Here is a 24,627-nt window from a genome sequence, read left to right as displayed (position 1 = left end):
GATTCTCCAGGCAAGAACACTGGAGTGGGTTGCCATTTCCTTCTCCAATGCATGAAAGTGAAAAGTGAAAGTGAAGTCGCTCAGTCGTGTCCAACTCTTCGAGACCCCATGGATTGCAGCCTGCCAGGCTCCTCCGTCCATGGGATTTTCCAGGCAAGAGTACTGGAGTGGGGTGCCATTGCCTTCTCTGAGGCATTATGCTAGGCACTGGGAATTCAGAAATCAGCACCTGTTTCCTGGTTGGTCACTTACTGCATCTTGTCAATTCTTCCTTCAAATTGTTTTTCACTTTGTTTTTTTTTTTTTTTTTTTTTTCCCCATTTTCCTTGCTTCTACCCTAATCCACAGCATTATCACCACTAGTGTGAGTCACTGTAACAACCAGCTGGTCCCCAAGTTGTTTTTTGGCATTTATGTCAGTGCCAAACTGATAAGTGTTCTGAGTATGGTAAAGTATGGGGCTTCCCAGGTGGCCCAGTGGTAAAGAATCCCACCTGCCAATGCTGGAGCTGCAGGAAACTCAGGTTTGATCAGTGAGTGGGGAAGAGGCCCTGGAGGAGGAAATGGCAACCTACTCCAGTATTCTTGTGGGGTAATCCTGGGAACAAAAGAGCCTGGTGGGCTACCATCCATGGGGTCTCAAAGAGTCGGACAGACTATAGCAGCTGAGCACATGGTAAGCGGGGGTGCGTGCGTGCTGTCCCTTCAGTGGTGTCAGACTCTTTGCGACCCTGTGGACTGTAGCCCACCAGGCTCCTCTGTGTATTGGATTCTCCAGGCAAGAATACTAGAGAAGATTGCCATTTCCTTCTCCAGAGAATCTTCCCGACCCAGAGATCGAACCCATGTCTCTCACATATTATAGTGGAAAAGATATAGACTTCGTAATAAGAAGATTTAAGGTTACATCCGGAGAAGGCAATGGCACCCCACTCTCAGTACTCTTGCCTGGAAAATCCCATGGACGGAGGAGCCTGGTGGGCTGCAGTCCATGGGGTCTTGAAGAGTCGGACATGACTGAGCGACTTCACTTTCACTTTTCACTTTCATGCATTGGAGAAGGAATTGGCAACCCTCTCCAGTGTTCTTGCTTGGAGAATCCCAGGGACGGGGAAGCCTGGTGGGCTGCCGTCTATGGGGTCACGCAGAATCGGACACGACTGAAGCGACTTAGCAGCAGCAGCAGCAGGGTTACATCTTTGTCCCTCTTCTTACAAATAGTGTGACTCTGGGCAAATCTCTTTACCACTATTCCAATTTGAACTCTTTCTCTTTTAACATGTAAATATCAAGGAGTGTGCTGGGTGCTAAGGATATACAAAAAGGGTTAATATGTTCCTTGAACTTGAAGAGCATCATGATCTAGTAGGGGAGACAGATACAGTCATAAATAACTATGGTGTAACAGAAATTATAAAAGAAACTGCCTTTGGAGTCAGAAATAAAGAGCAGCTTATGTAGTGGTAAAAGCACAGCCTTAACTCTGGAATCAGATTGCCTGGGGTCTAATCCTGGCTTTGGCACCTATTAGCTGTATCATCTTGGCAAATTAATAACTCCTTAAGTTTCAGTGTCTTCATAGAATAGGGGATACTGGTACAATTTTAATGAGAAGGAAATGAAATTATATATGTAATGTACATAGCATAGTTTATTGCATATAGTACATAGCATATATGAATAAAGCCCTACAATTATGATATTACTATAGTATAGTGGTTTAAGAGCTTGAAAGTATAGGTTTGGCCTCATTTTTTAGTTCCAGTTTATCAACATGCTGGCCGTGTGTGTGTGTGTGTATCTATATGTGTTTTTTTTCTTTAGCCTAAACCTCAGTTTCTTCATTAAAATGTATATTGTAATGGTGCTTGATTCATAGAACCTAGAAATTCAAAGAGCTCATGTATCTGAAGAGCTGTGAAGCAGGATCTGAGACAGTGTTTCATGAAAAATGTGTGTGCGTGTGCGCTCTGTCACTGCAGTGATAGCTCTTGTAATTTTCATTCTTGCTCTGCCTTCTGCTGGCTCTTTTCTCTTTCACAGTAAATGAATCTTTCTGAGCCTTAGTGTACCTGTTTTGTTCAAAGCAGGTTGTTCTGAAGATTGCAAATGTATATGTAAAGTTGCTGGATTGCGCCTGTCCCCACACTGCTGTCATTCAGTACATAGTAGCTAGCAGGGCTGGAGTGACTTAGCAGCAGCAGCTAATAGATAATGGTGCAGATTAACCTCCCAGGTGCTGAGTCAAATTAATGCTGCCCTGGAAATTAGGAAAGGCATCATAGAACTAGTGAGGTTTGACTGATTGCTGAAGGATGTGTCAGATTTTGCCACAGAGAAGGACTCATCTAAAGTTTCAGAGATGTGAAAATGCTTGATACAGTGCTTAGGAAGAGATGGTAAATAGTAGGTTGCATTAGGGAACATTCACTTTTGTGTATCTATTTAGTAACATGTTTAGAGGGAGAAGGGACCAGTAGAAAATGAGGCTGGGAAGGAAGGCTGGAACCAGTTAGTAAAGGTTTTGGATACCTTGCTATAATGTTTATATTTTATTCTCTAGGTCTCTTTGCCAGCTTCCTACAGCAGAGGAAACTTGATTTCCTGGGAGATAGAAAATGGATTTACTTGAAACCAGTGTTACAGATAGTAATTTCTTGGTAATTTTGTGTTTTATCTTAAAATTCATGCAGTTTTTTGCCTTTTACTTAATACATTTGTTTCAGTACAAAAATATTTTTATTTATTAGTTACATAACTTGGTTCCCTTTCCCCCAACCTCCCATACTCTTATCCCCTCAAATAATCTTTGAGTGTGTTTGATGTTCTAAACACACTCACCCAGGTTTCTTTCCCCTCCACCTGTGTTTCCAGTGCTATGCAAAATGCAGTGCCCCTCCGTCCAGAACCTAGTCCCCAGGGAGCTCCAGCAAATCTTTAAGCTTTACAAAAAAACAGAAGGTAACATTTGGAAATACAGCTAAACCATATAGCCCACTCCATTTATTTATTTATGAAGTTCATTTATCTATTCTATAAAATTGTTTTCTTTAGTTAAAAAAAAAAAAGTGTCAAGTTAATACTGTAGTTTTAATCTCATGGCACACTCCTGCTGGGGAGCCTCTTGAAATGTGTTCCAAACATGAGAACTGTGGTTATGGATGATACGGAACCTTTGAAATTTTTTTAGAAGAGTGATAGGATAAAAGCTATGCAGTGAAGAGTTGGATTGGTCCAGATTGAGTAGAAGCCATTTCAGTTAATTAAAAAGACTTTTCTCGTTTGTTCTTCCTAGAAATGTAGTCTTTGAACTGTGTGGATTACCTTATGATCCAAACGAAATCAGATTTGGCCTCCTCTCCCTCCTGCTTTTTTTCTGGTAGGAGCTTTGTTTTTGCCTTGCCTGGAGTGTGCCTAATTGATGAAGGGAAAAATCTCTCTGAGCAGGAATTTTCAAGAGATGAATTGTTTAGACACCGAATTTCGGCTTCTGCTTTATCCTTTCTTTGTTAGTCCTTTGCTGCGGTTGTCTATTTAAAATAAAGGGAATTCCCTGGAAATTCTAGAGGTTAGAAGGTACTTTCACTTTTCACCATAGCCCAGCTTCAGTCCCTGGGTGGGGAACTCACGCCTTGATGTGGCTAATAATAAAATTAAAATTACTGATCTCTCAATACTTCTGTGTTTGCTTAAAATACGGAATTTGAGGAATCACAGATGGCAGTATAGTTTTTGGAGGAGATCTCAGATAACCTGAGTATAGTTCTAGTTTTGTCACTGGCTTGATACATATAACTTCTCTCTTGTTTTTCTTTCTTTCTTTCTTTATTTTTTTTTTTTAGCTTTAGCTTTATTTTATTCTTTTTTTTTTTTAATTTTTTTATTAGTTGGAGGCTAATTACTTCACAACATTTCAGTGGGTTTTGTCATACATTGATATGAATCAGCCATAGATTTACACGTATTCCCCATCCCGATCCCCCCTCCCACCTCCCTCTCCACCCGATTCCTCTGGGACTTCTCTCTTGTTTTTCTTTAAATGAAGATGATTTTCCTTGTTCACATCACATAACTGCTTTCAGTATCAGGTGAGATAACATATTTAGAATTTGTATATAAAGTTGAAAGATAGTATATTATGCTGGATAAGGGCATAGGCTCTTGGAGCTACATTTCCTGGGTCTGAATCCTGACTCTGACCCTTGCAAGCTGTGTTTCCAGACATACTGCCATTATTCTGAGTTCTTTTGTTTCTGTTTATCTCATTTTATTTATTTATTTATTTATCTCATGTGAGGATTCCTCACAACAACTTTATGAAGAAGGCATTATTATTATCTGCATTATAAGATGAGAAAACTGAGGAGCAGGAAGTTTAGATAACTTGTATAATGTCACACAGTTAGCAAATGAAAAGTTTGGATTTGCATTCTAGTTCCAAAGCCCGGGTGGTTAACTATTAGGCACATGTACTTCCCAATAGAAGAGCAGCTGACTAGAACAGTATTATTATGCTTACTAATAGGAATTAACATAGAGATAAGGTGAAGTTTTCTCTGAAAAGGAAAAATTCGTGGGGGTGAAAAAATTGTTTTTGTTTGTGGACATATTTTATCAATTGGAAAAAATTTTTTAGAATGATTATTTCAGTATTCTAAGTGTTCATATATTACTTCCCTGGGTTTGTTCTGTTAAAATGACTTCTAAAAATTATGTACCCAGAGAGTTCATGTCTCATCTCTGACAGTTACCCAACTTTCATTCATTTTCTTTTGTAAAATAAATAGATTATTTTGAAACGTACCAACTGAGGTCAGAGGGTAGTTTGTTTCATCTGGGTGATGAATTGTAAACATTTAGAAAGATGGTACAGTGAAGAGTAGAAAAAGCAGGAAGAATTCATACTTACAACACAGGAAGTAAGACAGAAAATGCAAAATTCTATGATGCAGAAGTTGAATTTGAAGAATTACTTCCTCTGAAGTTTTTCTTATGTGTTCTAGCTATATCTGGCTGCAGAGAAGACAGGGGTATATGACCTTTGTTACAGATGGTCCTATGCCCAAGTAAAAGTAAAAGGTTTATTAACATGGAAGAAAAGAAGACCAAATTTCATGGTTGGTAGCTCACAGCCTCTGTTACATTGGGCCAACCATTTAACTTTTGTGAAGTCTGTTTTCTCATCTTATAAATAATATCTTTGTTGTCCACTTTACTCAGTTATTACAATATCAAATGTGTCAGTGTGAAAGCACTTTGTAAACTGTAAAATATGTAACTTTTAATAACTTTTAATTCTAGAAATCACATGGTATATAGAAAATTTGATTTATTCATATAAGATCAGTTCAGTTCAGTTCAGTTGCTCAGTTGTGTCCGACTCTTTGCCACCCCATGGACTGCAGCAGGCCAGGCCTCCCTGTCTATCACCAACTCCCGGAGTTTACTCAAACTCTTGTCCGTTGAGTCGGTGATGCCATCCAACCATCTCATCCTCTGTCATCCCCCTCTCCCCCACGGCTTCAATCTTTCCCAGCATCAGGGTCTTTTCCAATGAGTCAGTTCTTCTCATCAGGTGGCCAAAGTATTGGAATTTCATCTTCAACATCAGTCCTTCCAATGAATATTCAGGACTGATTTCCTTTAGCATTGACTGGTTGGATCTCCTTGCTGTCCAAGGGACTCTCAAGAGTCTTCTCTAACACCACAGTTCAAAAGCATCAATTCTTCTGTGTTCAGCTTTCTTTATAGTCCAACTCTAATACATGACTATTGGAAAAACCGTAGCTTTGACTAGACGGACCTTTGTTGGCAAAGTAATGTCTCTGCTTTTTAATAATGCTGTCTAGGTTGGTCATAACTTTCCTTCCAATGAGCAAGCATCTTTTAATTTCATGGCTGCAGTCACTATCTGCAGTGATTTTGGAGCCCAAGAAAATAAAGTCTGTCACTGTTTCCAGTGTTTCTCCATCTATTTGCCAGGAAGTGATGGGACCAGATGCCATGATTTTAGTTGAATGTTGAATTTTAAGCCAACTTTTTTAGTCTCCTCTTTCACTTCCATTAGGAGGCTCTTTAGTTCTTCACTTTCTGCCATAAGGGGGGGTGTCACTGCATATCTGACGTTATTGATATTTCTCCCAGCAATCTTGATTCCAGCTTGTGCTTCCTCCAGCCCAGCGTTTCTCGTGATGTACTCTGCATATAAGTTAAATAGGCAGGGTGACATTATACAGCCTTGACATACCCCTTTTCCTATTTGGAACCAATCTTTGTTCCATGTCCAGTTCTAACTGTTGCTTTCCGACCTGCATACAGATTTCTCAAGAGGCAGGTCATATCATATAAAATAACTGCTAGCAATTTACCCAGAGTTAACTACTGTTAATATTTTGATGTATTTATTTCAGTTTCATATTTATAGTTTTGTAAATAATTTTTGTGACAACTTTATTGATATATAATTCACATACCATTCAGTTCACCCATTTGAAGTGTACCCAATTCGGTTTTTGATATACTCATAGTTGTGTAACTACACAGTCAATTTCAGAATATTTTCAAATATTTCAATATTTCAATTTCAAAAAGAACTATGTACCCATTAGCATTTACTTCTCATTTTCCTACAACCGTTCCTCTCCATTAGCTCTAGGCATCCACTAATCTTTCTGTCTGTATAGATTTGCCTATTCTGGACATTCCATATAAATGGAATTCTGCATTATATGGTCTTTTGTGACCGGCTTCTTTCACTTAGCATAATGTTTCTGAGATCCATCTGTGATTCCATAATACAATGGAATAGTATTTCATTGTGTAAGTATACCGTGTTTTGTTTATCCATTCATAAGTTGATGATATTAGGCCATTTCCACTTTTCATCTATTATGAATAAAGCCTTTGTAAACATTTATGTTCAAGTTTTGTATAATTTACATTTTCATTTCTCTTAAGTATATACTTAGTGGAATTACAAGGTTATATGGCAATTGCTAGATTTTTTAAAACATTTTAATTTATTTGTTCTTGGCTGTGCTGGGTCTTTATTGCTGTGTGGGCTTTTCTCTAGTTGTGGAGAGCAGGGGCTACTCTCTAGTTGCAGTGCCTGGGGTTCTCATTATGGTGGCTTCTCTTGTTGCAGGCTCTATGATGCACGGGCTTCAGTAGTTATGGTATGTGGGTTCAGTAGTTGCGTCTCCTGGGCTCTAGTGGGCAGGCTGAATAGTTGTGGTGCATGGGCTTAGTTGCATGTGGGATCTTCCCCAATCAGGGATTGAACCCATGTCTCCTGCATTGGCAGGTGTCTTCACCACTGAGCCACCAGGGAAGCCCCTGCTAGATTGTTTTCCAAAGTGGCTATACCATTTTACATTTCCACTTGGAGGGTATGAGAGTTCCAGTTTCTTCACATCTTCACCAACACTTGTTTTTATCTGTCTTTTGGTTATAGCCTTAATAGTAAGTGTGAGATATTACTTCATTGTGATTTTGATGTGCAGTTTTCTGATAACTGATGATGTTGCATGTCTTTCATATGACTCTTGGTCATTTGTATTTATTTGGAGAAATGTCCATTTAGACCTTTGCCTGACTTTGAGTTGTCTTTTTATAGTTGAGTTGTAAGAATTATTTGTATAATCTAGATACAAATCCCTTAACAGATACATGATTTTCAAATATTTTCTCCCATTTTTTGGGTTTTCTTTTCACTTTCTTGATGATGACTTTTGATGCAAAAGTTTTTTTGTTTTTATGAAGTCCAGTTTATCTGCTTTTTTCTTTGGTTGTTTGTGCTTTTGATATCATGTCTTAAGAAGTCATTCACCAATTCAAATCCAGGAAGGATTATACCAATGTTTTCTTCTAAGAACCTAATAGTTTTAACTTTTACCTTTGGGCCTTTGATCCATTTTGAGTTAATTTTTATATGTGCTATGAGGAAGGATCCCGTGTTCATCCTTTTGCATGTAGATGTCCAGTTATCCCAGCACTGTTTGTTGAAAAGCCTATTTTTTTCCCCATTGAATTGTCTTGACAGCCTTGTTTAAGTCAACTGACCGTAAATATTAGAGTTTATTTCTGATCTTCCAGTTCTATCTCATTGGTTTATGTGTCTGTTTTTATGCGAGTACCATACTGCTTTCTTTACTGTAGCTTTATAGTAAGCTTTAAAACTGACAAGTGTGAGTCTTCCAACTTTGTTGCTCTTTTCAGAGATTGTTTCAGTTATTCTAGGTCCATTGTATTTCCTTATGAATTTTAGGTCAGTTTGTTAATTTCTGCAAAAAAAGAAGCTGGAATTTTTTAGGGATTGTACTGAATGTAGATCAATTTAAAAATATTGTCTTCTGATCCATGAATATGAATGGATCAGAATGAATGGATGACTTTTATCAGGTTGAGGAAGTTCTATAAGCTATGTATTTTTAAAAACTTACCTTGTATTATGAATATTTTTGTATTTGCGTAATATATCTTTGAACTATAATTTTTAATGGCAGCATATTATTCAGCCATTAAAATGTCACATGTGTAGTATCAGTTTAATATGGTTAAGAGTTGTGTTCCTGAGTCATATTTTTTTTTTAAAGATATTTTTATTTATTTATTTGGCTGCATCAGGTCTTCGTTGTGGCAGGGATCGAACCTGGGTCGCCTGCATTGGGAGCTCGGAGTCTTATCCACTGGACCACCAGAGAAGTCCCCCTAAGTCAGTTTTTAATTTGAAGTTACACTTTGTCAGTTACTGTGTGTAGAATACTTAGATGTTACTTTTCTGAGCCAGTTTTCAGTTATACAAAAATGAAAGTAATGCTTCACTACTTAGTAAAGTAGGGGTGAGGAATGTCTGAAATCATGGATAGTTTATGTTAAACACTCAGCAGAGTCATACAGAAAGCACCTAATGGATGGTAGCTGCTATAATTATATTTTAGTTATATTACTGTTATTAGGGACCTTAAAGAGTGTTTATTTCTGTAATCAAAACCCTTATACTTAAATCTTTGTGCTTATTTGATCAGTTCTGTATTCCTCAGATTGGAATGACTGGGTTAACCTTTTTCTTTTTTGAGGGTAACACCTGTAGCACATTGTTTCCTCCAAATAAACTGATCATATTTGAATTGTTAGGTTGGGATGGGAGTTTTGTGGGAGATCAAGTTGGAAAGTAAATTGGGGCTAGATTTTGGAAGGACTCGGGCATCATCAGTTTAACAATCGATAAGATTTTTTTCTTTTGTGTCCAGGCCCATGCATCCCACTGATGTTTTGAGCAGTAGAGCGTCCTGGGATGGTAATTTAGGAAGATTACTCTGCTGTGCCATCTTCCCTAACCATCCTTGCTGTATGTTTACATGACTACCCAATATATCCTATACTATAGTATTTAATAGACTTTTAGTAAAAATGTGTTTAAATGTTTCTCTTCTCCTGCTTCTTGAGAACATGGATCATATGTTGTATTCCCACTGCCTAACATGGTATCTTGCACATGGTGGACACTTGAATAACAGTACTTGTTGAACAAGTAAATGAATCTTTTGTTCTCTACTTTTCTGGAAACTAACTTGTTGGCTTTGGTTTTCCCTTTGTTTCTTCCTGGGATCCAAGGAGGAGGCATCTCCTTATTCCTTACTTGATATCTGCTTGAATTTCCTGACTACTCACCTTGAGAAGTTCTGCTCAGCAAGACAAGATGGAACATTGTGTCTGCAGGAACCTGGAGTATTCCCACAGGAGGTGGCTGATCGGCTACTTCAGACCATGGCTTTTCATGGTAATAAATAAACAGAGGAAACAAAAATTATGCCCTTTTAATTAGCATTGGATTTTGGAGTGCTGCTGTGGCCATTTAATTATTTTCGTAGAAATAACAAAAACCTAATTGAGGAAAAGGAATTCATTTATTTTTGCCTACCTTGCCACTTATAGTATAATTTAAATAAGCATTTTCTTTTCTAACCTGGCAAGTCCTTTTTTTTTGTTTGTTTCTTCTATTTTGTTTTTGTGAGAAGCTATTCGCATGGCAAAAATAGCTTCTCTCCCAAAATAGCCGTTTGGAAGTCAGCTGGTCTAAAATATCTTACAGTGTTATTTGGCAGCAAGAAAATCAATAAATGTTATAATGGAAAAACTAGTTTATGCTTTTGATCTTTGAAACAGGAAATCATAGCTAATGTATTACTTCTGTCTTCAAAAACAAATTCTGAAAATAAATTGTGAAAGATTTATCTGTGAAGTTCTGATTATGCACAATATATTGAGAATTTTGTTACCTATGTGTAAGTTCTAAGTTGAAAGAGATTCAATCCCTTTATATATTTAGGGTGTGTAAACCCTTACAAGTAAGAAATACAATTTTTTCCACAACTATAAAGTAGAATAAATATGGCAGTAGTGATAATTATCATTTATTAACTGCCTCTTCCATATAATATTAGTGCCAGGCATTTTATACTTTTCTTGAATTTTCTCAAAAACTTACAAGGTAGCTCTTTTTTTTTTTTTTTTTTTTTTAATATTTATTCATTTATTTAGCTGTGCCAGGTCTTAGTTGCTGTGTGTGGGAGCTTTCATTGCAGCCTGTGGGGTCTAGTTCCCCAACCAGGGACTGAACCTGTGCCCCCTGCATTGGGAGCACGGAGTCTTAACCACTGGACCACCAGGGAAGTCCCTAAGGTAGCTATTTTTTCCTGTTCGTATACAGGTAAGGAAACTGAGGTTCAGAGAAGTAACCTGTTAAGAGTCACACTGCTAGTAAATGATAAAGTCCTGGTTCAAATGCAGTTTGATTCTAAATCTGTTTCCTTTTCGCTGCCGCATAACATTCCTACTCCTACATTAGAGGTATTCTTGCTCCTGGATGGCTGAATATGGTATATACCCTTTTGTTGTGACTTTAAATATATATGCCCACACATACATTCAAATATGTTTATAATTGTTACATTTTACTAAATATAGGGACTAGAAGGGACTTCCCAGGTGGCTCAGTCCACCTGCTAGTGCAGGAGACAGAGGAAACTCGGTTCGGTTCCTGGGTTGGGAAGATCCTCTGGAGGAGGAAATGGCACCCACTCCAATATTCTTGCCTGCAAAATTGCATGGACTGGGAAGCCTGGTGGGCTACAGTCCATGCCAGTTGCAAAGAGTCAGCCACAACTGAGCAACTGAACACACACACATGTATTATATATACTTAAAGTCACAGCAAAAGTATATCCCATTATTTGATATATGTGTGTGTGTGTGTCTATATATAGAGAAACAGGAGAGAGCACACACAAATGCAGATAGTGCGTCTGAAGGAAGGGTGGGAGGAAGAAGATGTCTGAATTCCTTGGTTTTCACTAGAGTTGCTCAAGTCTGTAGTCTCTTTGGATTCTTCCAACCTGCTGAAGGAATGAGGGTAAATTTCATTAGGTATTATCCACATTTAAGTGAAAGATCCCTTACAAATAATATTTAAAATGTTATGCTAGTGCTAGCATTTCTTTCTGGTCTCAATTTAACGATTACACTTAGCAAGTTCAGTTTAAATATTTGTGCATATAACTAGTCTTGTAAATAAAGAATAAATGTTAACTGAAGTTTTTAACTTTCCCCAATTCCTTTTGAAATATAACTATTGTTGATTAATAATAGCAGCTAACATTTGTTGAATGCTTATTATATACCAGACACTGGTGAATGCTTTATATGGATAAAATAATGAAAGTAGTTTTTAAGTGCATATAACTAAATAATTGTCTTCCAGAGTATGTCTTTGGGACGCTATATGCTTGATCAAAATGTGTTTTCTACCAGTTTTCTTCAAACTGACTTCAAATGAAGAAAGTGAGGGTCAAGAGAAATAGTGTGCTGCCCCATTTGTGTTTCCCCCATGTGATTACCTGTCTTATTCATCACATGCACGAATTCTTTAATCTCTTTGTAAAAATCATATCCACCTTCAAACAGTCAAGAGTGGATACTGCTAATGATACTGCAAAAGAAAAACCTCTGGACTGCTAGATAGTTTCTTATGAATGCATTCAAAATTGCTAATATAAGCCTTCTAATAGTGCAATGATTTTAAAAAATAATTTGTTTTAAAAAATTTACTTATTTACTCAATTCAAAGGATTAATGATATTGGTAGCAGTCCATATTAAAATAAGCCTGATACTAAAGGGTTTTACTCACTTCATTGTATGATTCTCTTGTCATACTCTTTGCTCATTGTATCTGTTGTCTCATTGCTAAAAATTTTCCAGGAAATGTGTGTATAAGATCTAGGAATCAGAATAAGAATTTTACCATCTAAAAAGATAATGCCGTTTAGCTGTTATTAATATAATATCTAACTATTAGCTATTAAGAATGTAATGTCTCATATGAATATTGTAGTGCTATAGTCATCCATGGACAGGTCTTTTATGTGAACGTAAGTTTTCATTTCTTTGGGATAGATGCCCAGGAGTGCTACTGTTGGGTCCTATTGTAGTTGCATGTTTAGGTTTTTAAAAACTGCTGCACTGTTTGCAGAAGGGCTATGCCATTTTACACTCTTACCAACAGAAGACTGTCTCAGTTTCTCTGCGTACTTGCCAGCATTTGGTGTACTTACTATTTTTTTATTTGAGCCATTTTAATAGGTGTGTAGCCATTTCTTCAAATACTTTTTCAACCCTGCCCTATTCCTCCATTCTTCCTGTGACAAATAGCTGTGTTCAAATTTTTTTTAAGTCTGGTTTTTTTTCCTGTTCTTTAGATTTGGATAGTTTCTATTTTTTTTTTTTTAATCTTTTAGTTCACTAATTCTTTCCTTTGTTCCTTTTATTCTGTTGTCAAATGCAACCATTATTGTATTTTTCAATTCTAAAATTTTCCTTTGGTTCTTCTTTATAACTTCTTCTTTTCTGAGGCTTTCTGTTTTCCATTTGTTTCAGGCTTGTTTGTAATTGCACAATTAAGCATTTTTATGATGGCTCTTTTAAGACCTTCATCGAATAATTTTAACATTGCTGATTTTTCAGTGTTGACATCTATCGTCTTTTTTCACTTTGAGATCTTACTGGTCCTTTGTATGATGAATGAATTTTTATTGAAATCTGGACATTTTGGATATAGTGTTATGAGACTGCTGTTTTTGTTTGTGTCTCTGACACCACTCTAGCAGTGGAAGGTGCCTTATTATTGCCAGATTGGGATAAATATTCTTGTTCCCCACTTGACTTCTGTTGACACCTGAGACTGAGTGCTTCTCATTACTCATTACTGCTCTGCAGGGGATTGGCGTTCTGGTTCCCCACTAGTTCTTTACTGATAACCTCCCTAGCTGAGAGCCGTGTGAGTACTTCATTTCTCTTCTTCATTTGGCCTCCACTGACAGCATGTCATAGGGAGGTGACCTCCTTACTTACTGTTGGGCACTGATGAGGTCTCAACTCTCCACTAGACTTCCTTTAATACCACCCCAGCTCTGAAAGGGAGAAGCACCTCATTACTGCCAGATGGACATGGAAGTCCTGGCTCCATACTCGACCTTCTCCTAACACTTCTCTGTGGGGAGATTGTGGCAACTAGTTATAGCAGGGGTGAAAGTCTAGGTTCTCCTCTTGACATTTGCTGGTGTGGATGAGGGTGAGGTTTTTGTTTATGTCTCTGACACCCTCATCCACATCAGCAAATGTGCTGAGATAAAGTAATCACTTTACTTCAGGCAAACACTAGAGACCTAATGATGAACCAGAACACCAACCCCCTGCATAGCCATAATGAGGAGTACTACGTCTCGGGCATCAACAGAAGTCAAGTCGGGGGACAAAAACATTTACCCTTGCTAGGCCGCCCTTTTCCTGGTACTTTGACTAGAGTGAGCAGATTTTGTGGCCCCGGCGGGGGAGCGGCTGTTTTTGTGTGTGCTTGTTGGTATTTCCCAATTGCCAGCTTAAGTCTGGGATATATGGCACAGGGAAAAAAACCAGGAACTCCACTGCATTGTTCTTTGTGTCCCGAGATCTTTAGCTGGCCTGCTTTCTTCTCTTGATCTTTCAGTGATCTAGCCTTATTCCTTGTCTTTTCCCACTTCCATACGTAAATCTTCAGAAATCAACCATGTTCCCACTCGTATCTAGGTTTTCCCCTGTATTCTTCTTAAATTCCCCTCACCTTCTTTCTACGTCTTTGAATTTTTCCTTCATCTTTGAAGGACCGTCTTAAGGATCACCTCTTCCATGGAGTCTTTTTCAGATCTCCAGGCATGGTAAATTACTTCCTTTGCTTTGCTTTTGTGATACTTGGGTCTGGTATACCTTTGGCTAGAACTGGGCATGTAGCCCCATCTAAATCCAAGGATAGGTTGGAAAATACAACTGTGCATGTGTCTAGTAATGGGTGGAGAACCAGATATTAGTGAATAGCAGTAATGCCGAACACAGTCCTGATTCTGCCATGTGCTATTTCTGTGCTCTTGGAAGACCACTTTTTAGAACCCCAGTTTACTCATCTATAAATTGTAGATAATCACGTTCTTACCTCACTGAATTGTTATGTCTATTAAATGAAATACTGTTACATGGTAATGCTTTGGAAGTGTAAAGTATGCTGGAAATTTTAACTATCCTTTAACCATTTTTTGAAGTTAAAGTACTGCTTATTTTTTCCTAGGTCTCCTGAATGATGCAACTGTAGGTATTTTTAGGGGCAACCAGATGCGCTTAAAACGAGCTTGCATTCGCAAAGCCAAAATCTCTGCTGTTGCTTTCCGGAAAGCCTTCTGCCACCACAAGTTAGTGGAACTTGATGCCACAGGTGTGAATGCTGACATTACAATTACAGACATCATCAGTGGGCTTGGCAGTAACAAATGGATCCAGCAAAATCTCCAGTGCCTCGTGCTGAACTCATTAACTCTCTCCCTCGAAGATCCTTATGAGCGGTGCTTTAGCCGACTTTCTGGCCTTCGAGCATTAAGCATCACCAATGTTCTCTTTTACAATGAAGACCTGGCTGAAGTTGCCTCATTGCCAAGATTAGAGAGCCTGGATATTTCTAACACCTCGATCACAGACATCACAGCTCTGCTGGCCTGCAAAGACCGACTCAAGTCTCTAACCATGCATCACTTGAAATGTTTAAAAATGACAACTACCCAGATACTGGATGTTGTTCGAGAACTAAGACATCTGAATCATCTTGATATTTCAGATGATAAACAGTTTACATCAGACATAGCTCTTCGGTTACTAGAACAAAAGGACATCCTGCCCAACCTCGTCTCCTTGGATGTTTCTGGGAGGAAGCATGTGACAGACAAGGCCGTTGAAGCTTTTATTCAGCAGCGGCCCAGCATGCAGTTTGTAGGTTTGCTGGCCACTGATGCTGGCTACTCTGAATTCCTCACAGGCGAAGGACATTTGAAGGTTAGATTTTAAAAATATATTCCTTTGTCAGGCTGACCAATGTTTAGTTTGCATAAGACTCCATTAAGGTGAATGTCTAATAATATATAGATCATATTCATGAAACATGACATTATATAGTGGAAAGGCCTTGCTTTAGAGTCCGAATTAAAATTCCAGATTATTTGCTTCATGGCCCAGAGCAAACTATGATGTAACTTTTCAATTTACATTTATTTATAAAATAGATATGACTCTTACCTGCAAAATTATTCTGAAGATTAATAATTATATATATAAAGTGCAAGTCATGTTGTAGGCCCTGGGTAAATGATAGTTCTCATGGTGATAATATTTAGATATTTTGAACCACTTAAACATATCATATCTAAAGGATCACTTCAAAGAAACTAGGAATGCTCCTTTGTAGAAAAGAGTATCTAATGGGAGAGTAAGTTCTCCAAGAAGATCTCTATTGTAAAAATGGTAAAATCCTTCTCTCCTTACGGTTTCTCATGCGTAATGGTTTAAATTCCATTTGGGAAACATCTACTGAACTTGGTACAACTTGAGATTGAAAGATAAAAAAGATACAGGATTTGCTTCCAAGGAGCCTGCTAGTAGTAGTAATGTTATGATCACAAACAACTCTAAAGCCAAGGATCAGTATAGTTGCTGTAGGAGAGTAGGAGAAACTTTTTCTCACTGGAGAATTTTGGTCTTGATGGAGGATGGTATCTGAATCAGACCTTGAAGGATAGAACTGTAACAGGCTTAAGGACAACTAGTATTTTTCTAAAATACATTGTATCCTATAAATGCCTTATATTGTATATGGTAATATCTATAGATTGATGTTAACTCCACTTTATAGATGAGAAACATAGAAATTATAATTTACTGTTAGTTAGAACCAGTGTTTGGATCTACATCTGTCTAATTTCAGAGCCCCATTTTTTTTCCTCTACTACTTGGACCAAACCACTTAAGTCGAAGCATCATTTGATTCTACCTGGTGCAAATGGCAATATTGAGTTCTTTCTTATGGCTGAGTAGTATTCGTGTGTGTGTGTGTATACCACACCACATCTCCTTTATCCATTATCTATCAGTGGACACTTAGTTTGCGTCCGTGTCTTGGCTATTGTAAATAGTGCTGCTGTAAATTTTGGGATGCATGTATCTGTTTCAATGATAATTTTCTCCAGATATATGTCCAGGAATGGGATTCTGAATCATATGGTAACTCTATTTTTAGTTTTGTAAGGAACCTCCGTACTATTTTCCATAGTGACTGTACCAACTTACATTCCTACCAACAGTGCAGGAGGGTTCTTTTTTAGCAATCAGTACTGATCTCAAAAAAGGAGAAGGAAAGGTTAGCTATAGAACATTTTAAAACATGTCAGTTCTTATATTATTTGTAAATTTAGACTTTAAAAAGTAGAATGTAGGAAATTATTTTGAGTCACTTTTTTATTCATTCATTCAGTAAATATTTTATTAAGTACCTCTGCATGTTTTGTACTGTGCTAGACATGGAGATTTGATGGAGGAGTGAAATGGCATGATCTTGCCCTCATAGAGCTCGTAATTTAGTGAGGGATTCAGACAGTGAAGTATCATACATATGTCATTGGTGTATGATATCAATATATGTATTTATATATCATAAACCTATATATTAATACATGATATGCACACATATATATGCTTTAAATTGCATAGTGTTAAGAGTCTAAAAGCTACATAATACTGTATTTGAGTATGTTTAACAGAGAATCCCGACTTAGTTTAAGGTTTCTCTGAGGACTTGATGAATGAGTGAAGACCTCATGGGTGAGTAACTTGGTAGAGAAAATTCCAGGCAGCAAGAATAATACAGCAAAAGATGTGTGGTAGGAAGGAGCATGGTACATCCAAGGAACTTCAAGAAGGCCGCTGTGGCTAGAGTTCTAGAGTAGGAAGTTGCAGAGTGATGAGATGAGGCTGGAAAAAGCAGGTGCTAGGGCCAGAAATGGCAAACTCCCGTGAGCCAGGTGCAGGGCAGCAAGTGTGAGGAGCTTACATAACAGCTTGTTACAAACAAGGTAAGTTTCTAGCACAGGGCTTGTGGGTAAAGGCAGCATAAAAAATGTAAATTGCTATGTTAGTGTTACTTGTCTGCCTAAGAAATGGGTCAGTAAAGAACTGTGAAAATCAAAGGGGAAGAAATCTCTGTGTACTGGGAGTTTAGGAAGGATTTCCCAGAGGAGGGGAGCTTGATCTGTGTCCTCGGGGATGAGAGGAATGTGTCCCTAGCACACTGCACTAAGTAATCTTCTCAAGGCAAAGATCCTCCAGTAGCTATGATTCCCGAGCAGTATGATTTTTGCCGATTGTTCTTACCACCAACAGACCCTAGAGTGAATTAGCCCAAGGTTTTAGTTGAGGCTAGTAGAAAATATATGTTATACAATGCCTCTGTGAAACAAGTTTGGAACATCATTGCTTTGAAATTTTGACTCTAGAAAATACCTACTTTGCTGTCATCTAGTTTCCACTTCTGTAAATACAGTGATTCTCAACCTTTACTGCAATTAAAATTACCTGGAGTATAATTATTTGAGATTATGGATATGTTAAGTAACTGTATCATGGTAATCATTTTGCAGTATTTACATGTATAACATCATCATTTTACACATTACACTTACATAATGTATTTGTCATTATGTATCTATAATATTATATATCTTGATAAAGCTGGAAAAAATTTTTAATTTAAAAAATCATCTAGGTAACTTGAGCAGTTAAATCAGAACTGTAGGGAGGTGGGACTGAGGCATCAGTTTTTTTAAAAGCTCCTTGGGTGATTTTAATATGTAGCTAAAATGGAGAATCACTGTTTTAAAATAATTTAAAAAAAATAGAGATCTTGGAACTTTGCCCTTTATTCAACTATATATAAAAATTGATGTTTGTTTTAAATTATTTGTTTGACTACTAATTTGAGAGTTGAAAAATAATAGGTCATGTTAAGAGAAGAGAGCTGAGATTGCTCTGTCTCCTTTTTTAGAATTTTCCAGATTAGCAAAGTTGAAAAATGGGTCTGAAATGATTGTTTTAATATTATGATGCTTTAAATTAGTTTAGGTTGACACTTTTGGTTTTACATGCCTCAGTTTTTTAGACCACACTGAAGGATGCAGGAAGTAGAGACAGTGTGACTCCCCAGTATTCCTTATGAGGCCTTATCTGGGACTTTTGGTGGGTGGTTCTAAGAACAGAAGATTTGATTTTTCCACTTTTCTGTGTATTATGTATTTTGATCTCTTGACCCTGTGAGGGAGGTATTGTCCTCAGTGAGAGGGAATGATTTTCTTAAGGATCACAGCTATCTGAGCCTGGAATGTATTCTTTCTACTACATCTCTGCCTATATTTGAGAACCTTAGTTCTTTCTCTTCCTCTCTGTTTCTAGTCCCAACACAGAGGGTTTTCTTACATAGAATTACCAACTCTGTCACCTTTGTTTCCCTACCTTATTTGCTCATCTGTAACCATCAGTTTCCTCAACCTTCCGCTATTCCACAGTTAAGATTCTTAGGTTTTCCGGCTGCCTCATTCCTGAGAATCACTAGTTATATGTTAAACCCAGTATTCTAAGTCTTCATCTCATTTGGTCTAAATGCCTTTTGACACAGTTGATCTTGTCTTCCTTCTTGAAATACTTTTTTTTTTTTTTTAAACTTAGTTTCTAAGATATCAGATTGGCCTTGTTTTTTCTGTACTTTTTGGACTTTCTCTCAGTTCCCTTTATTGATTCTTCCTAAATCTCTCAGGCCCCAAATCTATATGCCTATGTCAATTTAAGAATCATCCTAAATTTGTATCTCTAACCTAGACTTCTCCCTTGAACTAAGACTTAATAAGTACGTTTTAAAGATGTCTGAGCTAGTGCTTCTGCTCTTGAGGAATTCTGATCCAGTGGAGAAGAGACAGAACAGTTTAAAAATAGCTTTAATCAATTGTGAGAAATGCTGTAATAGATTTATGTGCTGAGTGCCACAAGAAAGTCTTTCCTTAGAATATACATTTAGTTTTATCCATATTTTAAATATTAATAAGGTTTAACTTAGTGGTAAAAGACATTTTTTCTGTTTTAAATAGGTAGCAGAAACTAGTACATACAGACAGGTGTTGGTTTTGTTGTTGTTGTTTTCTTTTTGATCTAGCATGTGAAATTGATTGAATTGAAGCTGCATATAGCTTGAGGAGCCAGATTGCTTGATTTGAGTAGGGGCTCAAGAAGGGTTAATCCCTGAATAAACATACAGGCGATGAAATTTGGTTCAGATTATTTACATTCCAGTAACAAAAGTTCTGTAATTTTACATTTAAAGGTAACTTGAGGTTATATTTTATATAAGACTGTAAAGCTGTTTGAGTCAACCAAACGTGGATAAATGAAGTCTGATGAAGATTATTGTTAATGTGTTTTCCCTCTTATAGTCTTTTTTAGCTCTCCTAATAGTTCAGTGTCTTTCCAAATCTAAGAAAATCTAAGAAAAAATTCAGGGTGATTCAAAAAGAGTTGAACATTAGGAAAATTTTTATTGTTCAGTAACTGCTTATATATGTGAATACATAGTCAAAATCATTGTTTATGTATGTATATTATATATTCTTATTGTTGTTTAGTCACTAAGTCATGTCTGACTCTTTTGAGACCCCATGAACTGAAGCCTGTCAGACTCCTCTGTCCATGGGATTTCCTAGGCAAGAATACTTGAGTGGGTTGCCATTTCCTTCTCCGAGGGATCTTCCCCACCCAGGGATCAAACCCACATCTCTTGTGTCTCCTGCATTGGCAGGCGGATTCTTTACCACTGAGCCTCCAAAGAAGCCTATATTATACATGAAAGAAAAGTGAAAGTGAAGTTGCTCAGTCATGTCTGACTCTTTGCGACCGCATGAACTGTAGCCCCAGGCTCCTCCGTCCATGGGATTTTCAAGGCAAGAGTACTGGAGTGGGTTCCATTTCCTTCTCCAGGGGATCTTCCTGACCCAGGGATCAAACCCGGGTCTCCTGAGTTGTAGGCAGACGCTTTTACCGTCTGAGCCACCATAAATAGTATAAAAAATATTTTGTTGAGAAACTTCCATTGTTATTTCTGCAGTCTTACAAATGCTCAGTATATGCCTTTTTGTCACTTACACACATCTGTGCTGTAGTCTAATTCTTATTAGACCTTTGTAGCATATCCTATCAGTGGTTGAAATGTTAGCTGTGATACAGCCCTTCATTTTCTCAAAGCTGCATATTCCTTACCCATATGAACATAGTTATTACTAAGTAATATACTTTAAACATACTTATTTTTGTGTCACCTTTTATAATGGTGCTGCCAAAAAAAGATAGTCTTCCACCTTAATGAGAAGATTATACCTCTCTGAACAGTAGGGTTTGGGTGTTTTTTGTATTTATTTATTTATTTTTTTTTTTCTTACCATTTTGAAATCATCACTCAGGTTAACAAATAGAACTTGTCATCTACCCTGAAGCTCTTTCACATGCCCCCATCCTAATCACAACTTCCTCCTTCCCCACAAAAGTAATCTCTGTCCTGACTCTAATGATAATCATGTCCTTGCTCTTTTAAATAATTTCACAGCCCAACCATTTACATCTAGGCACTTAGTTAATCTTGTCAACTTTTCAAAATCATACGTCTTTTCAGTATCTTTTATAAAGTTCCCTCTCGATCCCTTTCTTTTCCTTATACTTTGTGTATTAAAGAATCTGACCCTTTGGTCTGTAGACTTGCCCTCAGTCTAGGTTTTCTTGATTGTATGTTTGTGGTGCATATTGACTGTATTTTCTGCAGATTGGTAGCTAGATGTGAGGACTTAGTCAAACTCAAGTTTAATCCCTTTGGCGGGACGCTTAGGTTTTAGGTTTTCATTAAGTACATAAGGTCTAATTGTTTTTCTTTCTGTGATGTATTAGCAGTTGTTGACCTTCAACACCTAGTTCCATTAATTCATTGAGGATCATGGTGATACTGTAATAATTTCTTTTTTGACTTATTACTGGGTTATTTTTCCAAAAAGCCACTTCTTGGTATATACATTTGGCTACCCAGTGGTATATGAACCACACTTTAAGATAACTATATTAACCTGTATAAATGGGAAATTCCAGGATACACTTACTTTTGAACAGAATTTTTTAGTGCTGAATGGGAGCTTGATAAATCTGGGAGAATCAGTTAATATATTTATTTGATAAATATTTTTTGAGTGCTTTTTCTGAGCCACACACAGTGCTGCCTGTTGGGGTACAGTGAATAGATCAGTCTACTAAGGCGATTGTGATAATGGCTATGAAGGTGATGTTGCAGGAAGACCTGACTTAGATTGGTGGGCCAGAGAAGGCCTCTCTAACAAAGTGTTGTTTAACTTGAAATGAGAAGGATGAATAGAAATTAGGTAAAGAAAGAGAGGAAAATTTCAGAGAGGACGTTATACTTAGTAGCTTTTTTCTGGGAAAGAGCTCGACTTATTGAAAGATCAGAAAGGTCAGTGTAGGTTGTGGGGGGGAGAGGGATAGATTGAGAGTTTGGGACTGACATGTACCCATTGCTATAAAAATAAAAAAAGGCCACTGTCATTACTAAATTGTGAGTTAGGGCGAGAGGGTTACCTTAAGAGGCAGTAGAAGCCTAATCATGCTGCTGCTGCTGCTGCTAAGTCGCTTCAGCCGTGTCAGACTCTGTGCAGCCCCATAGACGGCAGCCCACCAGGCTCTGCCGTCCCTGGGATTCCCTTATAAATAGAGTTAAATATCTTGAGATTTATTTTAGGTACAGTATAGATAATTTTACTCATAGACTTATTCTAGGATCTGAGCCTATCTAATATATATCTGTTTAGCATATGTATACCTTCACAGGATGACTTTTTGGGATGGGTTGGAAAATAATCATAGCCATTTGTTTCAAGCTTTACATAACTAGCCTGGATGCCATCCACACAAATGATGTTTGGATAGAGACAGTTGGAGGGTTGAAAAGAATCCTAAAAGCTCATCTTCTGGCTGTGTTCAAAGGTGTCTGGAGAAGCCAATGAAACTCAGATTGCAGAAGCACTGAAGAGGTACAGTGAACGGGCCTTCTTTGTCCGAGAAGCTCTATTTCACCTTTTTAGCTTGACTCATGTGATGGAAAAAACAAAGCCAGAAATTTTAAAGGTAAGAACAAGAAACTGGATATGAGAAGTGTGAAATTATCTTCCCAGTTAGATGAGAGTTTTGTGAAGAAAATTGGTGAAATCTGCATTTAGTCTTTTTTTTCATAAGACTGATAATATATAATTCAGTTTTTAGCCATAAATGAGAATGAGAGGAGATAATTGAATAGTGCTACTGAAGTTTTATAGTAATCTCATTTAAGCAATATAAATGCCTTCAAGTTCATATTTAACTATCTAAAACCAGTCATCAGTGTGATATCTTTTTACCAGCTGTAGTAGAAAATAGAGTATATGACTCGAATCAGGACACTACTTGGTATATTAGCCATGTATTGCTTCCATATATGGTTTTTAAAGAAATACAATATTGGGATTTTATAAAGCACTTTTCCATGCTATTTATGAACCTCTTGTGCTTTTGTAACTAATCTGTTATTCCCCAATTAAGATATTTTACCCAAGACAGTTTTTGAAGGAAAAAAATAGGAGGATTCTTAATTTTGTTGATTGGGTGGGGCATTTTTTGTCAGAATGTGGTCTTCTAGCCACCTGAAGTCTGGGATATTGCTTATTTTAAAAAGCATATTTGTGAACCTCATCCCAAGAAAACTTAGATTCAGTAGGGCTGGATAAGATACAGGAATCTACATTGTAATAATCCCTCAAGATAATCCTTATACACATTTAATTTAGAAACCAGTGAGTATAGGAGTATATTATATTTGGTCCCTCTTTTAGTGGGCACAACAATCCCAAGAAAGAAGTTTTATCTTCTGTTTTACAGATTATGTACCTGAGGGTCTGTGAGGTTAAGTAACAATAAATTAGTGGCAGAGCCAGAATGACTTAACCTCCTGGTTTCTTAAATTTTTTGAGAATGGGGTGTTTGGATAGGAAGCAGTAACATTTAAGTCCTTGGATGTTGGTTGCAACATCTGCCACCTCCTGTATACCTACCAGTGGATATTGGTGCTTGGTATATGCATTATCATGTTTTGGTTTTGGTTACTATGCACTTGAGTAACAAAGGATCAGACCTGTAGTCCTGATCTGAAATATTTACTCATTCATTCAGAGAATGGTGCAGAGAGAAATGTGATTCTTTTAAGAAGTTTTTGCTGTAAAAGGAAGCAAAAGAAAAAGGTGGTAGTTGGCTGAGGATGTGTGTGGGTTTTGTTTTGTTTTGTTTTGTTTTAGATGGGAGAAAAAAATACCTTGTTTGTATGCTGTGTGAATGATCGACTACAGAATAAAAATCTGGTATAGGAGTTGGAAGGGGAGATCAGCTGAAGCAGTGTCCTTGGGTAGACAAGAAGGGAAGAATCAAGCATTTAGGTGGAGGGATTATCTTTAGAGAGAAGTCCCTAGAGGTCATTTATGGTAACAGGCAGGCAGACAGCAATTGCTCATGTGTATGCTGGCAAGGAGGTATGTGTAAAAGCCAGACTCTGAAGTTCTTTTATGATTACTTCAGTTTTCTCAGGGCTTCCCTGCTGGCTCAGAGGGTAAAGTGTCTGCCTACCAATGCAGGAGACCTGGGTTCGATCCCTGGGATGGGAAGATTCTGTGAAGAAGGAAATGGCAGCCCACTCCAGTACACTTGCCTGGAAAATCCCTTGGATGGAGAAGCCTGGTAGGCTACACAGTCCATGGGGTCGCAAAGAGTCGGACATGACTGAGCGACTTCACTTTCACTTTCCATTTTCTCAGGGTAACTGGAAGTAAGATCTTCAGCCATTAATGAGGAATGGGGATGATTTGTTGGGGATTTGAGGAGAGAGGAAAAGGAGAGAAGTAGTTATCTAGGCCAGAGGGAGGTAAATGGATTTTATTATATTTTAGTTTTATCAGTGTTCTTAAGGAACTGAATGTTGGGATTTGAAAGTGAAGTTTGCTGCTGGTTTACTCTGTTCAAGTCAGTAAGAATTTGTTTAGTGCTTGGTATAAAACAGGCCAGACTGAACTATAAGATGTTTTCTCTGAATAGAAAAGATTCATTAACA

At 37.5% G+C, this 24,627-nt stretch overlaps 1 protein-coding gene across 4 annotated transcripts in view; it reads left to right on the top strand.

The window, feature by feature from the left end:
* ZYG11B (zyg-11 family member B, cell cycle regulator) overlaps window positions 1-24,627 on the top strand; it is a 73,848-nt gene that overhangs the window by 17,089 nt on the left and 32,132 nt on the right. Inside the window, exons 2-6 of one of the 4 annotated variants that reach the window (XM_061121873.1) lie at window positions 8,626-8,713; window positions 9,252-9,349; window positions 9,616-9,781; window positions 14,656-15,410; window positions 22,482-22,622. In XM_061121873.1, coding sequence (XP_060977856.1) covers window positions 9,769-9,781; window positions 14,656-15,410; window positions 22,482-22,622 — 909 coding nt within the window. In that variant the 5' untranslated portion in view covers window positions 8,626-8,713; window positions 9,252-9,349; window positions 9,616-9,768. The remainder of the gene's footprint in view (window positions 1-8,625; window positions 8,714-9,251; window positions 9,350-9,615; window positions 9,782-14,655; window positions 15,411-22,481; window positions 22,623-24,627) is intronic. The other 3 variants (XM_061121874.1, XM_061121872.1, XM_061121876.1) reach the window with 3 other exon arrangements.

Source organism: Dama dama, chromosome 20, assembly GCF_033118175.1.
Source record: "Dama dama isolate Ldn47 chromosome 20, ASM3311817v1, whole genome shotgun sequence".
Lineage (NCBI taxonomy): Eukaryota > Metazoa > Chordata > Mammalia > Artiodactyla > Cervidae > Dama > Dama dama.
The sequence above is the reverse complement of the archived record's forward strand: the minus strand, read 5'-3'. Positions and strand labels throughout refer to the sequence as shown.